The sequence below is a fragment of the Enhydra lutris genome, unplaced genomic scaffold (genome assembly GCF_002288905.1).
Source record: "Enhydra lutris kenyoni isolate GAN:26980312 unplaced genomic scaffold, ASM228890v2 scaffoldscaffold37, whole genome shotgun sequence".
Lineage (NCBI taxonomy): Eukaryota > Metazoa > Chordata > Mammalia > Carnivora > Mustelidae > Enhydra > Enhydra lutris.
Window position 1 is genome coordinate 5,393,570 of NW_019154121.1, and position 18,412 is coordinate 5,411,981.

Sequence of the window (18,412 nt, forward strand, 5' to 3'; positions counted from 1 at the left end):
CCCATCTGCAGCTTGCTGGCTCTCTCTTTCTCCCTCTCTGTCTCACTCTCTCTCTTTCTCTCTCTCTCCTATCGGAGCACAATGAAAGCCTGTGTATCGCCGTGACTCCGGGCAGTGGAGCCAGTGTCAGCAAAGCGGCTAACAACAGACGGGAAAGAGAAAGGAAAATACAAGCTACTTTTTTTTTTTTTCTTTCCATCTATAAAGCGGAGCAATACAGGAGATAGAACCACATTGCTTATTGCGAGTCCAGACCCTCAGATCCACTGGCCGGGGATGGAATGTACAAAAGTGGACAGAAAAGTGGCTGGACATGACTCGGTGCAATTTGCTGGAAGTTTGTAAGTTTGACCATCGTTTGTAAATTACTCTCGGAAGAGTTTGTCTCTCTTGATACTGTGTTAGAATAGAGCCGCCGGGGGTGAGGAAGCGTAAGCGGGAAAGAAGAAAAAAATGTGTTGAAGGATCTCTCTCAGTGGCTAGCGACTTCAGACTGCTTTCATTTAAGGCTAGGAAACCGAAGAGGGAATGAGGATTTTTACCGGTGATTGGATTAGCTGAAGAAAAGAGCATGGTCCAAAAGTCCAGTTACTGACATTGTTAACAATTGAAAAGCTATCTCCCTCTTTTGGGAGAAGACAACATCCTACAGTACCCCAAAGAGGAGAAAACACCGGAGCCAAGGGAAAGGGAGGAAAAATTAAAAGCCAACAGACAGCCTCTCTTGATTTTTTGTACATTCTGAACATTGACTTTGAAAATTTTCAGAAACAGCACTTTTTTTCCTAACCCGAAGAAAAGTAAAGGCTGCAGGTTACATAGACGTGGTAGAGATGTGTTTCTCTGCAGAAACATCCCCATAAAAATTTTTTCTGAAACAACTAGGTGAGGGGGAGTCCAGTCTCTATTAATACTCCTCTCAATTCCCTTTGCTGTCTGTTTCTGTCTCTGGCTTGACAATCCCTGAATTCTTGCCCTAACCCCCAGATCGTGTGTTTACAAAGTACCTAGGGGCTCTTGTCAGCCTGGTGGGGGGAAAAAAAAAAACCCACCAACTCTGTCCAACTTCTCGAGAGCTGTCAAATGCAATTAGAGTAAGTTGATAAGGGTTTGTTTCCAACTAATCCTCTGCGACTGGTTCTGCTCTGTCTCCTCACCCTCTTTTTACTAACTCCCCTCCCCCACACCTTCTCCACGGCTCCCCCCAACCTCTGAAGACCTCTATTCATGTGGCCCTGAACACTGAGCTCACATTGTCAAAAACAGACTTGCCTGCAATAGCCAGCAGTAGCCTCCTTCCACCTCACCATCCCAGAGGCAGCATTGTGTCCAGTAAGATGGGGGACACAGCGCCCCCACAGGCCCCCACAGGAGGGCTAGGGGGGGCCCCTGGGGCGGGGCTCCTTGGAGGGGGCTCAGTCACCCCGAGAGTGCACAGTGCTATCGTGGAGCGCCTCCGGGCTCGGATCGCCGTCTGCCGCCAGCACCACCTGAGCTGTGAAGGACGCTATGAGCGCGGTCGGGCTGAGAGCTCAGACCGGGAAAGAGAGAGCACCTTGCAGCTCCTGAGCCTGGTACAGCATGGCCAGGGGGCAAGGAAGGCTGGCAAGCACGCCAAGGCCACTGCCACTGCGGCCACCACGGCAGCCCCTCCACCGCCCCCTGCTGCCCCTCCTGCAGCCTCTCAAGCAGCGGCGACAGCAGCCCCACCGCCCCCACCAGACTATCACCATCACCACCAGCAGCACCTGCTCAACAGTAGCAATAATGGTGGCGGTGGTGGGATCGACGGTGAGCAGCAGTCACAAGCTTCAACCCCTGGGGACCAGAGGAACTCAGCCCTGATTGCGGTAAGGCACCTGGTTTTCTCATGATTCTGGCTTGTGGTCCGGTGGCCTTCTGTGAGGGTAGAGCTTGCCTTGGCCTGAGGGGGAGCGGACAGCAAGGAAAAGGGCCAAGGTGTTACCTGGCTACCTCCCAGGCCATCGGGTAGGCAGTCTGTGCAGCTTTACACTCTTACTCATCAAGTTCTGCTGGTGCTCATTCATGGCTCTTCCTACACTCGTAGGCTGTCTCTTAGGAAGTAGAAAGCCCGAGCTTCCCAGAGGCCCTCTGGAGTCAAGAGTGGCTACAGGCTGGCAAGATCTGAGTGAGCCACTGAGGAAGGCCCTGTCCTCACAGATCTTCTGTTCTGGCTGGCCAGCTCTGATTAGGCCCAACAAGCTGTGCTTCAGCCTGAATTCCTCTGTCAGTCTAGCTAACCTTCCTCAAAGCCTTGTCCTGCTTTTCCCATTTCCCCTTTGAAGTGGCCCCTTCTTGGGTTAAGAGACCGTAAGTGGCGATCTCTAACAGAGAAGTTCCATGAGTGTCCCCTCAGTCAAAAGAGAAATGTGGGGGAAACATCCCCAAGACTAGTGAGGGAATGTTTCTGAGAGGCTTACTCCCTGATTTCCCAGGGATGCCCCCACTGTCCCCCTCCCACCTAGCTGCTTTTCCCGGGCACCACAGGCAGGTCATGCCAGCTGACAGTGTTCAGGACAGTGGGCAGGCACGGAAGGGGCCGTTTACACACTATCATCCTAGGAAGTACCTTGTCTTCAGCCACTCCTGGTGACAGGACATCAAACCTGAAAGTTCTGACTGAAGTTTCTGGCTGGCAGTTCTTCCTCAGAGGCACAGACACACCCCATCCCAGAGGGAGTATCCCTTGAATCATTGGTTCTCAGTGCCAGTCCTGGTCAGGTGACCGCCTGCCGTGCACTGGCTTCGCCTGGATTTGCCAGGCCGGTGGCCTCTGGGTAGAAGGTGGAGCCCTGCCCCGCAGCCCTGCAGGCCACCTCCATTTCTGAGGTCTGTGGGGCCCTTGATCGTCTGTGTCTGCTCGCAGCACCGCTCCGGCTTCCCCAAGCCAGCCCTAATGAAAGTCAGCAACAGGAAATGGCCATATGAGACTAAAAGTTCTCCAAAAGCCCAAAGGAGAGGAGGACAGTGCGTCCAACTCTTTTCCAAAGGAGCTTGAAAAGGAGCTCTGGATAGCAGATCCCCTCTCCCCGCCCCAGCCAGGCCTATAGGATGCTTCTTTGTGGCTCCCCCTTATATCTAGCCTGGGTGTGTGGTGAAGTTTCTAGAAGTCCTGGGAAAGCTAGGTTAGTGGTCATCTGCCCCACCACACACACATTTTGCTTGGGTTGCCTAGAACTGCAACTTGCTGGCATGAGCTCCAGAGGAAAAATAACTGGTAACAGTTGAACTACCCAGTGTTTGCTGTCTCATCCTTGAATGCAGTTGACCTGTGGGGTCCTATTAGAGCTTCAAGGTCTAGTTTCCCTTCCCTACCACCTGTTCCATCCCCACCACTCCTTGGAATTCCCTAGGAGAGCAGTGGCAGTTTGTTTTGTGAAAGGGAGCTGCTGAGGTGAATGGCAGAGGGGTGGGCGTGGGGGGTGGGGAAATCACTCAAAGGGAGAGAAGAATGAGGTTTGTGTGTATGTGTGTGTCACTGGCATCTGCAGCCAGAAGCATCTAAAGGCCTTGATTGTCCCTAGTAAATTTATAATCTGTCTGCAAGTCTCCCAATAATACCGCTTTGTGCACTTCGCAGTCTCCTGGTAAGTGTTTCTGGGGATGACACAGGGGACGAGGCGCTCAGACTTTTTCAGGGGAGAAGACCGATATCTGTCTGGGGTGCCAAAACTGGAGGTGGCCCTGTATCTCGGCCTCTGCCAGGAAGGTGGCATGTCTGCTTATGGCCATTTTTTATTTTTTCTTTTCTCCAAGGTGGAAGTAGAATGAGGCTGGCTCTTTTGGGGGCGGGGAGAGGGGGGCTTTGGGATGCAGAATGAAACCAACCAACCTCAGTGGTTATTGTAACTTTACGATAGCACTCTCCATGCTGGGAGGAAGTGAGAGGAGGGGGTCCTGCCTTTCCGGACTGAAGGCTTACTGCTGCAGAAGCCAGAGGTGGCTGTTGTACCACTCCTGTTCCGAGAGAGAATCTGATTCCTCCCTTCTAACCACCAGCCACCTCCTGAAACATTCCTTGGAGGAGACCACTCTGCGAGCTCGGTGATGATGAGAGGTGCCCTGTGAGTTAGGACTAAAAAGAACAGTTTCTTTCTGATGGTTGCTTTTCATTGAAAACGTGTGGCTTTCCAAAGGTTGATCCACCACCCCCTTTTTGATTATTGGAAATTCCCTTCTCCATTTTAGCTTCTAAATTTGGAGCTTTGTTACTCAGCATGGTACTCAGAGATGGTGATGCAAGTACTGTATGAACCCGATAACATTGTGTTTGAAGGGAGGCCTGGGTACTGGGAACTGATTCATCCCCGCACATTAGATCGGCAGGTCCCACCTCCAATGGGCTCCTCTTATTTTCAGAGACACTATTAATTTGAAGGGGATCTTTGCGCAGAATGAGTGGCAGAGTTCTTTCTTAATTTAATTGCTGTGTGCATTACCAGATTTACTTCTGTCTGGGTGTGTTGAAGGTTTAAGAGTTAATCCATATGCCATAACTGGCCATAAAGGTCCTTTCGGGGGGAGAGAGAGAGAATATTGGTCATCTAAAATCAAATATGCACTGAATCCTCAGATGGAATCTCTGTATACTGCGTATTTGCTAGTACAATGCCTAGTATGGAGTCAGTAATACTGGAACATGGATGGCAGGGGAACTTCTGGTCTGCGACCTGAGGGCTATTGTGCTGCAAGAAATATATAAAGTCTGAGTTTTTTCAATAGCCCAAGTTTCCAGAACAATGCAATAACCTCCAAGCCAATGCTAATGCTCTCCACATTGACAGCCTAATTCTACAGCCCTTACTCAGACATTTTCTTCATTTAGCTCAAGTGCAAGTTCAGGGGAAGCCCCATTGCTGCAGAGACTGCAGGAACAGGGCCTTTCAGAGGGCCTGGATTATAGGGCTTTGAGCAGATCTGCATTTCTAACCACTTGGAGCAGGCGTTAGGCACTGAATCATTTTCTGGTGAAGTACGTTTGAATCTTTGAATGAACTGTGAGACTGAATAATTGCTGGTCCAATACAGTAAGGTTTAAAGCTTCTGCGGTTCGTTATTAATCTTTCCCTTTTGCCTGAGACAAGCTCTTTTTTTCCGTTGCATAGATTGTGTTGCTAGGTTGGATAGATAAGTGGTTCCAAGTCATCTTTGGCTTTAGAGATTATCTTTTCTCTAACGTAGTGTGGAGGAAAGAAAGCAGATCAGACAAGGAGTCTGCCTCCCCGATCCTGTGCCTGCTTGATCACTAACCAGATGGGTGACCTAGGACAAGTTACTTAGCAGTCATCTGTAAAACAGAGAGAACAATATTGCTGTCCTAGTGTGTTGAGAGAAGCAAATGAATGTGTGTTTTCTGAACAGGCGTTGGGAAAAAATAAAGCACTACAGAAATGCAAGGCATTATTACTAGTATTGCTAATAATAAACTACTAAGCAACGAATCATAATACTGGTTTTTCCAGGGATTAAAAGGATACTTAAGCTTTCAGTTGTCTGTTTTAAATGGCGAAATAGCTTTTATTGTAAATAGAGGGATTGGTATTTCAAATTTAGCGCTGCCTAGATAAGACTGAGTTATCAGTATGCTTAAGTGTTCCTGAAGGTGCCAGGAAATCTCAGTTAAAACGTGCTGTGTTGTGAAACTGGCCGGGGTCCTTGTGCATATGTCTTTTACAGGCCCCTGCCGGGACCAGAGCAGCTTGGGAAAAGTGTGTCCACCGGAGCGTCTAAGGAATATTAGAAAAGTCGTTTGCACAAATGGCATGGGAAAGTTAAATATTTTGTCAACAATAGTCTAAAATGTTAATTGTTAGCTTAAGAAAGTCAGACAGGTTAAATCATTGCCAGAGTTCCCTGGTTATTTTTAACTGATAATAATCAAGTTTCCAATTGACAGTTCACAGTCTGAGAGGTGTAAGTGGGGGGGTTTGAGAACAGAAACTGTCCATTGGCCAGATCTGGGTGTCTCCAGCTGTCTCCATGATAAATATCCTCCACAGGACAGTGATAGGAGTGTTTACATTATTTATATATGCAGCCATCATTTCCTTAAGAACTGACCTATTTTTGTTCTATTTTCCAGAACAAAGTAATAAAGGGAGAGTTCTTATCTCTCCAGGACCTCCCTACTACTTCTTTCAAGTAAATATAATTATAAGATCTCACAAAGGCAACAGAGTTCAAGTGGAGAGAGAAGTTGGTACAATCCTTTATCAAAATGGACAGAAAGCTTGCTTTGACAGCAAGGGCTGTTATGTCGAGCAAGACGCCTTGCTTGTTTGGGTCAGTGTTTGTTTACAGAAGACATCTGTGTTCTTTGAAATAATGTCCTTGTTAGGTGATGTTTTTCAAACTTTAGAGTTCTAAACCTTCCAGTTTAATATTGTGTGGCTTCCCTCTGCCTGTAAACCTTTTGTAAGTTACCGAGACAAACATGGGTTTTCAGATGTTCTAAGACGTAATAATTAAATATGACTAAAAGAGCAGCTATGATTAGCTGTTCTTGTTTTTAATTGTTGTTGTGTGTGTTTGTTTTTAATGCTGCTATTTAGTCTCAAAAAGCCTGGATGGAAATTTTAAAAAATCATCCGTTCTGCCGTGCATGGCAACGAAGCTATCCCGAGTGGATTCTGCTACTTCCTTGTTCTTTAATTCAGGCCCTTATATATGTTCATAGGCTGGATCATGTTTAATGTAAACAATTCCAAATTCTTTCTTCTGCACTTTCATGCTAATTTCCCCTCACACTCTAATCAGGCTCTGTGGGGGAATAGGGAGAAATATGGGTAAAGACATAGTCCCTGCTCGCTTACCAGTCCACTGGGCAAATCAAGACCACGTTGGTAAAGGAACGGTACAAGAACAAAGTAGGTGGAATGGACCAAAACTGATGTCAAAAATCAGAAGAAAAAAGGGCTTAGTACTCATTGAGCCCTAGAATGTACCAGGCACTTTTATATTTTATATAATGCCTTAAAAAACAAACAAACAAACAAAAAAACACACTGGCGAGTAAGCAACACTTGCCCCACTTCACGAATAAGGAAACCGAGTCTTAGAGCAATAGTAAATGGGAGAATTTAGCGCACAGATTTTATATTTTGACCTGTATCCAAATCTACTTCACACCTACTAGCTGGATGAGCTTGTGGAAATGACTTTATTCTTCTTGGCCATCGGTATCTTCATCTGGAAAACAAAGCTAGCGCTCTTTACCAGAACGTTCTGCACAGTGCTGGACACACAGGAGGTGCTCAAAATGGGAGGACTGTTGGGGGTTGGTAGGAGAGAGCTTCAGACCCGGGCCGGGGAGAGCCTTTGTGCGGGTGGGCAGCAGGGCCCGGGAGGAGGGAGCGTGGGGAAACGTGGGACAGGGTCGCTGAGGGTGGTTGCGTATCCAGGTCAGGTGTGGGACAGAGTGGAGCCTGGCTGATGGCGTTGGGTGTGAGTAGTGAGAGGGACAGGTGAGCTTGATCCCATTGCTGGCGGGGCTGAAGCACAGGCAAGAGTACGTACGTAGCCCAGGAAAATGGTAGAGCAAGGAAGGCTCTGAGAAGTCAGCATCTGTGAAGCAATAATAATTCTTCATACACTTGAAGACAAGTATTACACTTCCCCTCCGGCAGCCTCTTCTCAGAGCACATTGCCTAAGTGTTCTGTATTACCTATCTTCAGGTCCCTGGAGCTGCTTAATGCCTTGCTATTTACACACTTCCCTTCTTCCCGGTGAGTTATATACAGAATGACATGGCCTTTGGCATGGAAAGGAGACGGTTTTAAAACATACTCGCTAGACACAGAAGAGAAACTAAAAGAAGCTGAACCAAGGACATGCACCCTTCTTCCCAGGCTCCCCAGGCCTTCCAGTGCAAGTAAGAATTGCCCTGGGGGAAAAGCGTTCTCTCTTGACGTGTAAACTTCCCTTCCCAATGAATGAGTTTGCCTGTTTATGAACTTGGCAAAACTCATTTCATTAAAATTAAAAAAAAATTTGTGAGCAGAAACTTAGGAGGGGCTGTGATTCCAGATGGCGTTTGAGATTCGCTCGCTTGCTTTTTAATGCAGACGTGTTCCAGAGCTTTCACTTGCCCTAAGCTTCAGTGGGGTCCCATTTTCCCGTTTGGTCCAAGTTCACACAGCACAGGGAAAGTTCCCTATGGAAAAGATGGCAGAGGAGAAAAGCCAACACTTTCTGATCGAAGGTATGATGAAGTCGGGGTTCTGACCACAGTGAACGGCTGCCAGTTTCGACCTTTCCAACTTGTATCTAAGGGGCAGATGTGAAAGACTCAGAGCTGTTCAATTTCCCTAGAGAGGGGATGAGAAGAGATGTCCACCCGTTCTCCATTAGTCTTAAAAGAAGGCCAGAGAGTTGGGCCCTACCCAATTGCTGAAGGAATGGCTATGAAAATGGGCAAATAACAGTGTGTACGCGCACTGCGCTCTCCATAGGTTTTAATGACTTTAGCAAAGGTCCCAAAATTTTACACCAAGATTGTGGACATGGGTGCTTTACGGAGTTTGGAAATTAGCTATTAATTCAGTAAAGAATTGTTGTGCAGTAATTCTATGCCATGAAAGTTCATGTATCCATGGTGAGCAATTTGATATAGACTTTGCCCTCTTAGTATTTACGGCTAGGAGGGGTGTGGATAAATTTGGAAATAGAGGTGTGAAAGTTGGCTTAAGGAGACAGGGCGGCATAGCAGTTAAGAGGGGGGTGAGACTACCTGGTTTCAGATCACAACTTTACCACTTAATAGCTGTTTCTTCTTGGTTAAGTTAATTGAACTCTCCTGCCTCAGTTTCCTCAGCTGTAAAATGGAATGATAGTAATAGAACTAGTCCAGGTTGTTGATTAAATGAGGTAACTGCCTGCCACCTAGTAGAGGCTCAGTACAATTTAGCTGTTGTTACTGTGAAAGGTGACCTGCCTGAGTCAGATTCATGTTTTTTTCCGGCTCAGGATTCCATCTTCAGAATGTGTGAGAGATGTTTCATGGGGCATGGCTTTTTTCTTTTTCTTTTTTCTTTTTTTTTTTTTTTTAAAGATTTTATTTATTTATTTGACAGACAGAGATCACAAGTAGGCAGAGAGGCAGGCAGAGAGAGAGGAAGAAGCAGGCTTCCCGCCGGGCAGAGAGCCTGATGTGGGGCTCGATCCCAGGACTCTGGGATCATGACCTGAGCCGAAGGCAGAGGCTTTAACCCACTGAGCCACCCAGGCGTCCATGGCTTTTCTTTTTAATATCTATTAAAATGGTTAGTGATGGATCCCATATTATCCAGTTTCCCAAAATTGTCTAATATGGAGATGTCATCTGGGATAGATTCACATTTTCCCTGGCATGGGTTTAATAGTGTTCTTCTTGAGAACAGGATCAATGAATAACCCTTCCATTCCTGGGATTCTAGGACCTCTGATCTAGAACTTGACTAGAGTATTTATTTGACTTCTGGAATAGAGGCTGGCTTTCCATTCAGTTGCCTAGCAAGTTGTGGGTAAGTGAGAAACTTAAACTGTTTATTGAGCGTTTGGAATCATTAAAACTGATTAGTCCAAATTTACCCACTTAACTGAATTATTAATTTAGACTGCTGAATAATTCTTAAGTGAATCTGGTCACAGAGTCACAAAGAGTTAGAAGTCCCCTCCTGTGGAGATTTCAAATTATGCTTTTGAAAGTCAGATCCCTGGCTCAAGTCACTAAGGAATCAGTTAACTCACTGTAACCGCAAATGAACAGCAACAGGAGTTTGTCCTCTTCCCACCCCTGACCTGGGGCATGTGGAAAATTTCACGCCATCGATGTGGTTCTTAGCTTAGAATCTCTTCCTTGCTCAGTATCACCTAAAAGTTGATGCCAAAAGAAATGTGAGGAAAATGTTGCCAAGGCTTCAAAGCAAGTTTTATTGAGGATGATTCTTAATCAAAAGCATGATGTTTCTCTGAAGAAGGGACAGGATAAGAATAGGAATAGTCTCCTTGGGTGGATGATGTTTGGGCAGGGATGGATTTATTGGTTCTAACTCAGCAAAGAATGTAGTCAAAATTTTTTTGTTAGTGTGTTTATTCCCCATCGTTTCCACTTAATCCCCCTCTTCCTCTTGAAGTGAAATGTTCTTAGGAAATGTAGAGTCAACCTTGTGTTGGGTTTGTTTTGTTTTATATTGTTTTAACAGTGTTCTTGCTTCCTGAGTCGTCATGGCAGTTCATATGTTGATAGAGAATCATTAACATTGTCGTTTTTAAAATGTTCTTCTGTCAGAAATGTGGCCAAGTTTTATTTGTGGACTTTTCCCAGCAACACCGATAACTGTCACACTCATGCTGCCCAACACCTTGAACTCCTCGTTGCGCGACAAAGTTCTCTTCAGGTGGTTCGGATGGATTTGAATGGAAAGTTAATTACGCGCCTGGGTTTGGTTTTGTTTGTGTTGGTTTTTTTCCTTTTCAGAAAATTTACTTCAGGCAGAAGTTTGCTACAACTTCTAATAACTTACCAGGAGACTTTCAGATAGCAGTATGATCTCTTAACGCCGTGGTAACCAGAGTGCAAAGACATGGCTTAATTGAATACAGTATGTACCTGTACCGTGTCTTTGGAATGATGATTGCCATTCTTAAATGAATGTGCACTGCTCATTTCTGGAGCTCTCTGGGGTCTCAATTACGTAAAAAATGAAAGCATTCTCTGGCTAAGTAGCTGAGAAACGAAGTTTTTTTTGTTGATGTTTTTGTTCACCTCATTGGACCAACCGGCTAAGGCTTGCACATTTGACTGCCACAATGCACCATGTAACTTCAGACCACAAAAGCATGTGCTAGTGGTATGGTCCCATTTGGTTGTTTCACAGAGTGTTGAAAAAGTCCAAACTACAGACAGAAGAGTAAACTGGGAAGGGCACTGATCCTCCTGACAGAAACAACGGGCAGAGGCAGTAGTTGAGTGAAGTTTGCGCCCAAGTCCTGTAGCCACTGCACCAAAGAGAGCTTCCTTTTCTCGCTAAGATTCTTTGCATGTGGATCTGTTTGCAGGCTCAGTCCCCCAGAGAGAGATTCTGAAGTGTCTTTGTGCTAAATTAAACATTAGTTTTCTCCTTGGGAACTTGATCTTCCAGAGACGAGGCAACAATATCTTTCTGAGAGAGGTCCCATCTAAACATTTCCCTCAGGAAGAGACCAGCTCTGGAGCCTTTTCACCTCCACTGTCTGCTTAGCTGGTGTGAGTGTGTGTTGCATAGGAATTGTTATGGCTAACCAGGTCTAGAAGCCCATGGAGCAAGGACTTGTACTCTAATCCTTGGTAGAATGCTGAGGGACCCACGCTGGCTTAGCATATAATAAATGGAAATGGTCAGAGTACCCCCCAGATCATGGAAGATTTTAACCAACCACAGGAAGGAGTAATTCCTTTGCTCATTGCCTCCCAAATTCTGTCCCACAGCAATGAAAGGGAGTATGTTACATACAAGCAATGTCATTTCTAGTCATCTCTCATCTCCATCCTACCCAGCCCCCAAGAGGGTTAGTTCATACTGATCTGAAAATAGGACACTATTTTATCAATTTATAGGGCAGCATAAGCCCTTAGAGAGAAAACACACCAAATTCTTTACTCACAGATGAAAAAAATTAAAGCCCATTTAAAAGGGTAGTAGAGGCCGAACTAGAACCCAAGTTTTCTATTCCAGGTTATAAGGAGTTGTCCTTTTATTAAGGACTTTTTAAAAAAGAATATTTATTTATTTACTTAAACGATTTTATTTATTTAAAAGATTTTATTTATTATTTATTTGTCAGAGAGAGCACAAGCAGGGGGAGTGGCAGACAGAAGGAGAAACAGGCTCCCTGCTGAGCAAGGAGCCCCATGTGGGACTAAATCATAGGACCCTGGGATCAGGACCTGAGCCGAAGGCAGACATTTAACCAACAGAGCCACGCAGGCATCCCAAGACTGATTTAATTATTTAAGAGAGAGGGAGAGCGTGCATGGTGGGGCTTGATTTCACCTACCCTGAGATCACGACTTGAGCTGATACCAAGAGTTGGACACCTAACCAGCTGTGCCACCCAGGTATCTCTTATTAAGGACCTTTTATAAATCTGTAAAAACAATAGGGGCAATTTGGGAATTTTTATTAACATTTTGATAGTAGAAGGAGCAAGAACCTACTAGATTATCTTTTAAATGATCACAGTGATTCCATCCCACATGCCCCTTTGTAATGTGACTTTACTACTCCTCCCATTCAAAAACGAGATGCTATCACCCCCGCCCCACCCGCTTGAATCTTGAATGCTCTTGTGGTTTGTTTTAACTAGTAGTATATGACAGAAATGACGTCGTGCTATTTGCGAGGATGGCCTTTAAGAAGCCCTCCTTTTTTTTTCTTTTTTTTTTAAAGATTTTATTTATTTACTTGTCAGAGAAGGAGCTACAGAGAGAGAGAGACTGAGCACAAGCAGGGGGAGCGGCAGGCATGGGGAGAAGCAGGCTCCCCGCTAAGCAAGGAGCCCAATGCAAGACTTGATCCCAAGACTCTGGGATCATGACCTGACCTGAAGGCAGACACTTAACCAACTGAGGTATCCAGGTGTCCCAAAAGGCCCTCCTTCCCTTAACATTTGTTGAGAGGGAACATCTTATATTAAGTGTTCTTACCACAAGTAATAGTAAAAATAATAAAGAGGGCAAGAGAAAACATCAGAAAGTGATAGGCATGGTTATGACCTTGCCGGTGGTGATAGTTTCACAGATGTACACTTACCCCAGACTTACAGAGCTGTGTATATTAAATACGTGCAGCTTTCTAGATGCCAATCATACCTCAGTAAAGTGGTTAAGAAAAAGAAGCTTTTTGGAGCCCTGAGACCGCCATATAAAGGAGCTGGTGTAGCCAGCTGGAGGCAGAGTGTCCACATGCAGAGTGGACCAGCACCGGCTGCCAACACGAGGGTGAAGCCATCTCATGTTCTCCAGCTCTGTGCAGCCAGGCGAGTGAGTGAGCCCCGGGGAAATCGGCAGAGGAACCATCCAGCTAACCTCGAGAGTCATGGGAAACATCACATCGTGGTTTGCAGCCACAAAGTTTTGGGGGTGCTTGGTTACTTAGCAAAGGTTAAGGGAATCAGAGCTGGGAAGCCTTAGCGGCGACGACCGCTCCAACTCTTTAAATGCATGCCCCCCCCCCCCCGCCACCGACCCCAGCACTGGTCACTTAACCCTCTCTGAGACTCATTTTCCGCTTTTCACGGTGGTAGAAATGGTGCCAGAACTTGCGAGGATTAAATGAGATAATACAAGGGAGCAGCTAGCGTATGGTCTGGCCCGTGGTGGAGCCTCCCAAACATTCATTTCCTTGCTTGCTCCTTTGTCCCTTCTCACTGGGCTCTAATTTGATCCCCCCTGCCTTTGTCATCCTTGTCACTCTCACTTCATGTGCATCAACATTCTTAAAGGCTCCCCTAGCTCGCCATTCCTCCCAACAGCAATTTATTTTTTCCCTCCTAGATGATGGCCTGGTGCTGTCATTCCTCCTAACTACCAAATTTCCAGCATTCTTGTTACGCTCCAGGGAACACATCTGCCTTCGGTAGTCTCCCCTTAAAATAGAAAAGGGTTAACCTCATAAAGATGTCACTCCCCTCTGTACTGCTATGCTGCCCTTGGGAGAGTCAAACAGCATAGCAAATATAGATGGGCAATGTAATTGCATTCGATCTTCTAGGTCACAAAAGACTTTGCTAGCTACAAACAGCATGCAGGGGACAAAGTAAACATATTCTGTCTTAAAGAACAGTGTTTCTGAACTCATCTTTTCTTTTTCTTTCTTCTTTTTCTTTTTTTTTTTTTTTTTGTAGCACATTATTCTAAGTCCCTCATCTTTCCCACCTTACACTTCCCAAAAAGTGAATAGACCAAGAGGACACGATACAGGGACACTGTATTCTACATACTATACTTACCTGTAATAGGGTAAGAGAGTCCTGGACTAGGAATTGGATGTTGAAGGCCTAGTGATACTAACTAGTCCAGCAACTTAGTTAAGTCCTTTTAGCTCCTTGGTACGTAGTTTCCTTCTTGGAAAAACAATACGGGGCACCTGGTGAGTGGTTTGGGATACCCCAGAGGCCCCCTTTGGGTGTATACAGGTTGAATAAATTCCCTGCTACTTCACTTTTCCTTTTCACATTTCAGTCTCTCCTTTAAATGTATCTGTTAGAAAGAACTGAAAGAAGGAAAGGTGATAAGGTGGGGAGGGTGTTTTGCTTTTTAAAGGAAATACTGGTGAGGAGGTTCTGAAGTAATCTTGGGAGCAAGGTCCAGCTGTGGCAAAGGCCGAGCGCACAGCCTTAAGAATTGCTTAACCCTCTTTCTGGGAGTCATGAACGAATCACTCCATCGCTGACCTTGTTTGCTGGAGCTTAGGGTTCCAGTATGAAAAACACAGTTGTAGGCCTGGTGTTTGATTCATTGCATTTATTTTTAGAGGAAGTACTGTTTTTGTTTGCCTAGATTATCCTAGCCACACTTAGGGCATTTTTGTGGGTAAAGAAGTTTCCCGAATGAGTACCCCTGTGAAATAATTCATGAAATATAAAATGTGAAATGAAAAGGAAAAGACAATCTTACGGAGCCTGCTTTCCCCGGGAATTGACTAGTCTGTCTGTCTCTCTCTCTCACACACACAATTGGAAAGTGCAGATTAATGGATGGGATTTTATACGTGTCATCACTTCATTTTAAAAATATGTTTCTGCTTTAAAGAGGAACTACAAAAGAGAGTTACTGAGAAATTGGTCTGGGGGAGGGGAATTCAATCCACAGCCTCTTCTTTTTTTTTTTTTTTTTTTCCCTTTCTTATCACTAAAACCCTAAGCAGAGAGTGTAATCACCTATTTCCCAAGGCAGCCCTAAGCCCTTAAAACTCAGATCTGTTTGGGGATTTAATAGAGCTGGAAAAAAGGAATGCTTAGGATCTGCTCCAGACAAATCAACAAAGGAAATTTTACCCAACCGCATATTAAATCTAGAGGATTTCTTTGATAGCACCATTCCCTCCCTCCCTGTCTCTTGATTTGGTTAGAGAACAACTCTGCAAATTGCATCTTTATGATTCTTAGAATCTTTGGGGTCTGTGGATCCCATCTGAGGCTCTTGGACAGTGCAGTGCATTTTCTTTCACAAAACAAGATGTAACTAGAAGGAAGCCAAAAGGGTCATTTGGTTGTGGCTGTCATCTCATTTTTGTTTCCAAGGGTAGACACACTCAGCTTCATTGTCTGTTAGATTAGAGCCTTAGAGATGACGACTTTTTTCTAGTAACTTTTAAACTCCTTAGCTTTTCTTCTAAGCTTTTGGTTTTGGTTTTTGTTTTTGTTTTTTTAGATGAAAATGTCTTGGTATTATGCTATGCAACATTGCTTTTTCTTTTTAAAAATACTAAGATAAAGGAAGTCAAGCTGTCTTTTTTCCAATAGATCGAGTCTTACTTTTGCTTGGGAAATATACCCCAGATCCCCACCACACACATGCCTGCACACACGCCATCCCTACGCACACGCCATTCCTACACACACACACACACACACACACACACATACACCCTTTTTCACCATAATTATTTTTAGTATATATGGACAGAAATTGCTTATGTAGGTGACTTATCAAGAAAATGGAATGAAGAAATACACTAAAAAGTATGGGAAAGAAGATCAGTTTTAAAGGAAGTTGCTCCAAAAGACAAGAGAATGCCAGATTGTAGGAACTAGGAAAGAGAACATGGTATCACAGTGGTAAGTAGTAGAATGACAAGGCACCTCCATTCTGGTCCAAGTTTTACTGCTAACTAACAGCATGACCTTGTGGCCCATCACCCCTCCTTTGCTGCTTAGTTTCTCTATTTGCAACCCCAAAATGTTGGATTCCACGGCACTTTGCTTGGCTGGACGACTGTTCTTGTCATCCAGGGTTCAGCCCAAATATCACACCTCAGGGCTGGTTATCCTAACTCACACACACACACACACACGATTGATTTCTTTCTCTCTCCTCCTCCCCTCTCACTACGGAGGTGTTGTCTTCCTAACTCTTATCACTACCTGAATTTATGTCACTTACTTGTTTGCTGGTGCACTTCCTATCTCTCGCCACAGAAGGTAAGCTCAGTGAGATCAGAAAGCTTGTCAGTCTTGTTCACTACATGTGTCCTAGCCCTTAGTAATTCCTGGAGCATTTTGGATCCTCAGTAAATATTTATTGAATGAATGGTCAGATCAATGGCTTTGAAACTAGAGATGTCTTTCTTTTCTTTTTCTTTCTTTTTTTTTTTTTTTTTTAAGATTTTATTTATTTATTTGAGAGAAAGAGAGAGCAAACATGAGTGGGGTGAAGGGCAGAAGGAGAAGCAGGCCCTCCACTGAGCAGTGAGCCTGATGTGGGGCTTGATCCTGGGACTCTGGAATCTTGACATGAGCCACAAGCAGATGCTTAACTCACTGAGCCACCCAAGGCCCCAAACTAGAGATGTCTTAGAGTTTTTCAGGAATGGAGATACGAAAGAGAGAACGAAGAACATGTGGTGGGCCTCGGTAGTCCCCACCTCCTGTTTGATTATGCATTTTATACTTATAAAACACCAAGTTTTAAATCACAATGAAGTGTGTGTGTGTGTGTGTGTGTATCTAAAAGCGTATTTATAAGTATAGGTATAGATATGCTTTAATGTGGTTAAAAACATGGTACCAGTGCTACAGCCATTTGAAAGACACAGGAGTGTGATGATCATTTAAGATTTTTCCCAGATTGAAATTCCAAAGCCCAGCATCTCCTCAGTAGAAAACATTGGTACGAGGGCAAGGATGATGGAGTAGAAGTTACATATACTGAGTGACCACTATATGCTGGGTCCTGCGTTAGTCCCTTGCGCCAACAAGTTCTTATTTGATGGAGTTTACATTTTAATGGCGGGCAGGGGGAGGGCAGAGCATAAAACAAACAAAGGAATGAGATAAATTTTACTAGTGATACGGTACACAGCTCTTTGTTCCTTCAAGCGGCTGATTGGAGATTGATTTGGATTAATGAAACGGAAGCAAATCTGGGAAACACTTCAGGAAGTAGAAAGTGATAAGCATAAACAAATAGCTACCCTCAGAATAGGAGATGGGCTCCTTTGCCAGTGCCTGGACAGCTGCCTGCGCCGTGGTCTGCCCTGGCCAGGCGGGGTGCTGCGTTGGCCAGTCTGTACACAGTGCGACTCCCGATGCTCTTTAGGGAGGAAGGTGGTCCTGTCAGCATCATCTGTGCCTTAGAGTTGTTGTGATCATTCCGTTAGGAGTCACTGAGATTTGAGAATTCAACAAACTCTGGAAAGGTGCCCTTTGAGGAGAAGAAGAATATTGCCCCTCCTTAACAATGGCAAACAAATAGGAAATTAGCATCAGATCAAAAGGAGGTAGAGGCATAGTAGGTTCTCAGGGGGCAGTCCAAAGCAGTAACTGGTATTTGCAATTATAATGATACCCTCTTATATGTACATAACCCATATTGCCTGAACAGAAATCCTATGTTATGAATAAGGCAAGTAAGTGTACGGGGCGCCTGAGGGGTTCAGTTGGTTAAGCGTCTGATTCTTGCTTTCGGCTCAGGTCATGATCTCAGTGTCCTGAGAGGGAGCCCCCTGTTGGGCCCAGCGCTGGGTGGGGAGCCTGCTTAGGGTTCTCTCTCTCCCTCTCCCTCTCCGTCTGTCCCTCCTCCCCTCAAAAACCATAAATAAGGCAAATGTAGCTTATTTATTTATTTATTTATTTATTTATTTTTACTTTTTTAAAGACTTTATTTATTTGACGGGGAGAAACATAGCGAGAGAGGGAACACAAGCAGAGGAGTGGAAGAGGGAGAAGCAGGCTTCCCGCCGATCAGGGAGCCCGATGTGGGGCTCGATCCCAGGACCCTGGGATCAGAAGGCACTCATTAAACGAGTTTAATCACTGAGCACTCGTTTAATGACTGAGCCACCCAGATGCCCCCAAGTGTAGCTTTTTAAAATTTTACATATGGGAAACAGACTTGGAGAAGTTGAGGGATACTAATAATATCTTACTTTTGAATAACAATTTTGCAGTATGCAAAGTATGGACACACACATCATCTCAGTTTGTTCTCTGGGGTATTATTATGCCCATTTTAGAGACCGGTAACGGACTCACACTGGCCTACACTAACTCCAGTATGAGCAGAGATGTACCCTCCTGACCCCTGGGCCTGTCTGTGCAGGGTGCACAGCTGGCAAAGTTGAGGAGCTGAGTCCCAAATACATCACTGAATTTGCATCTAAGATGAGCTTCCAGAAGCATACCCACACAGGATTTGAAGCAATGACTCTC

At 44.9% G+C, this 18,412-nt stretch overlaps 1 protein-coding gene across 1 annotated transcript in view; it reads left to right on the plus strand.

Moving 5' to 3' along the window:
• The first annotated feature begins 231 nt into the window (after positions 1–231).
• LOC111154352 (mastermind like transcriptional coactivator 2) overlaps positions 232–18,412 on the plus strand; it is a 350,497-nt gene continuing 332,316 nt past the window's right edge. The window contains exon 1 of the mRNA XM_022513911.1: positions 232–1,850. Within this exon, the coding sequence (XP_022369619.1) occupies positions 1,338–1,850 (513 nt within the window). The 5' untranslated portion in view covers positions 232–1,337. The remainder of the gene's footprint in view (positions 1,851–18,412) is intronic.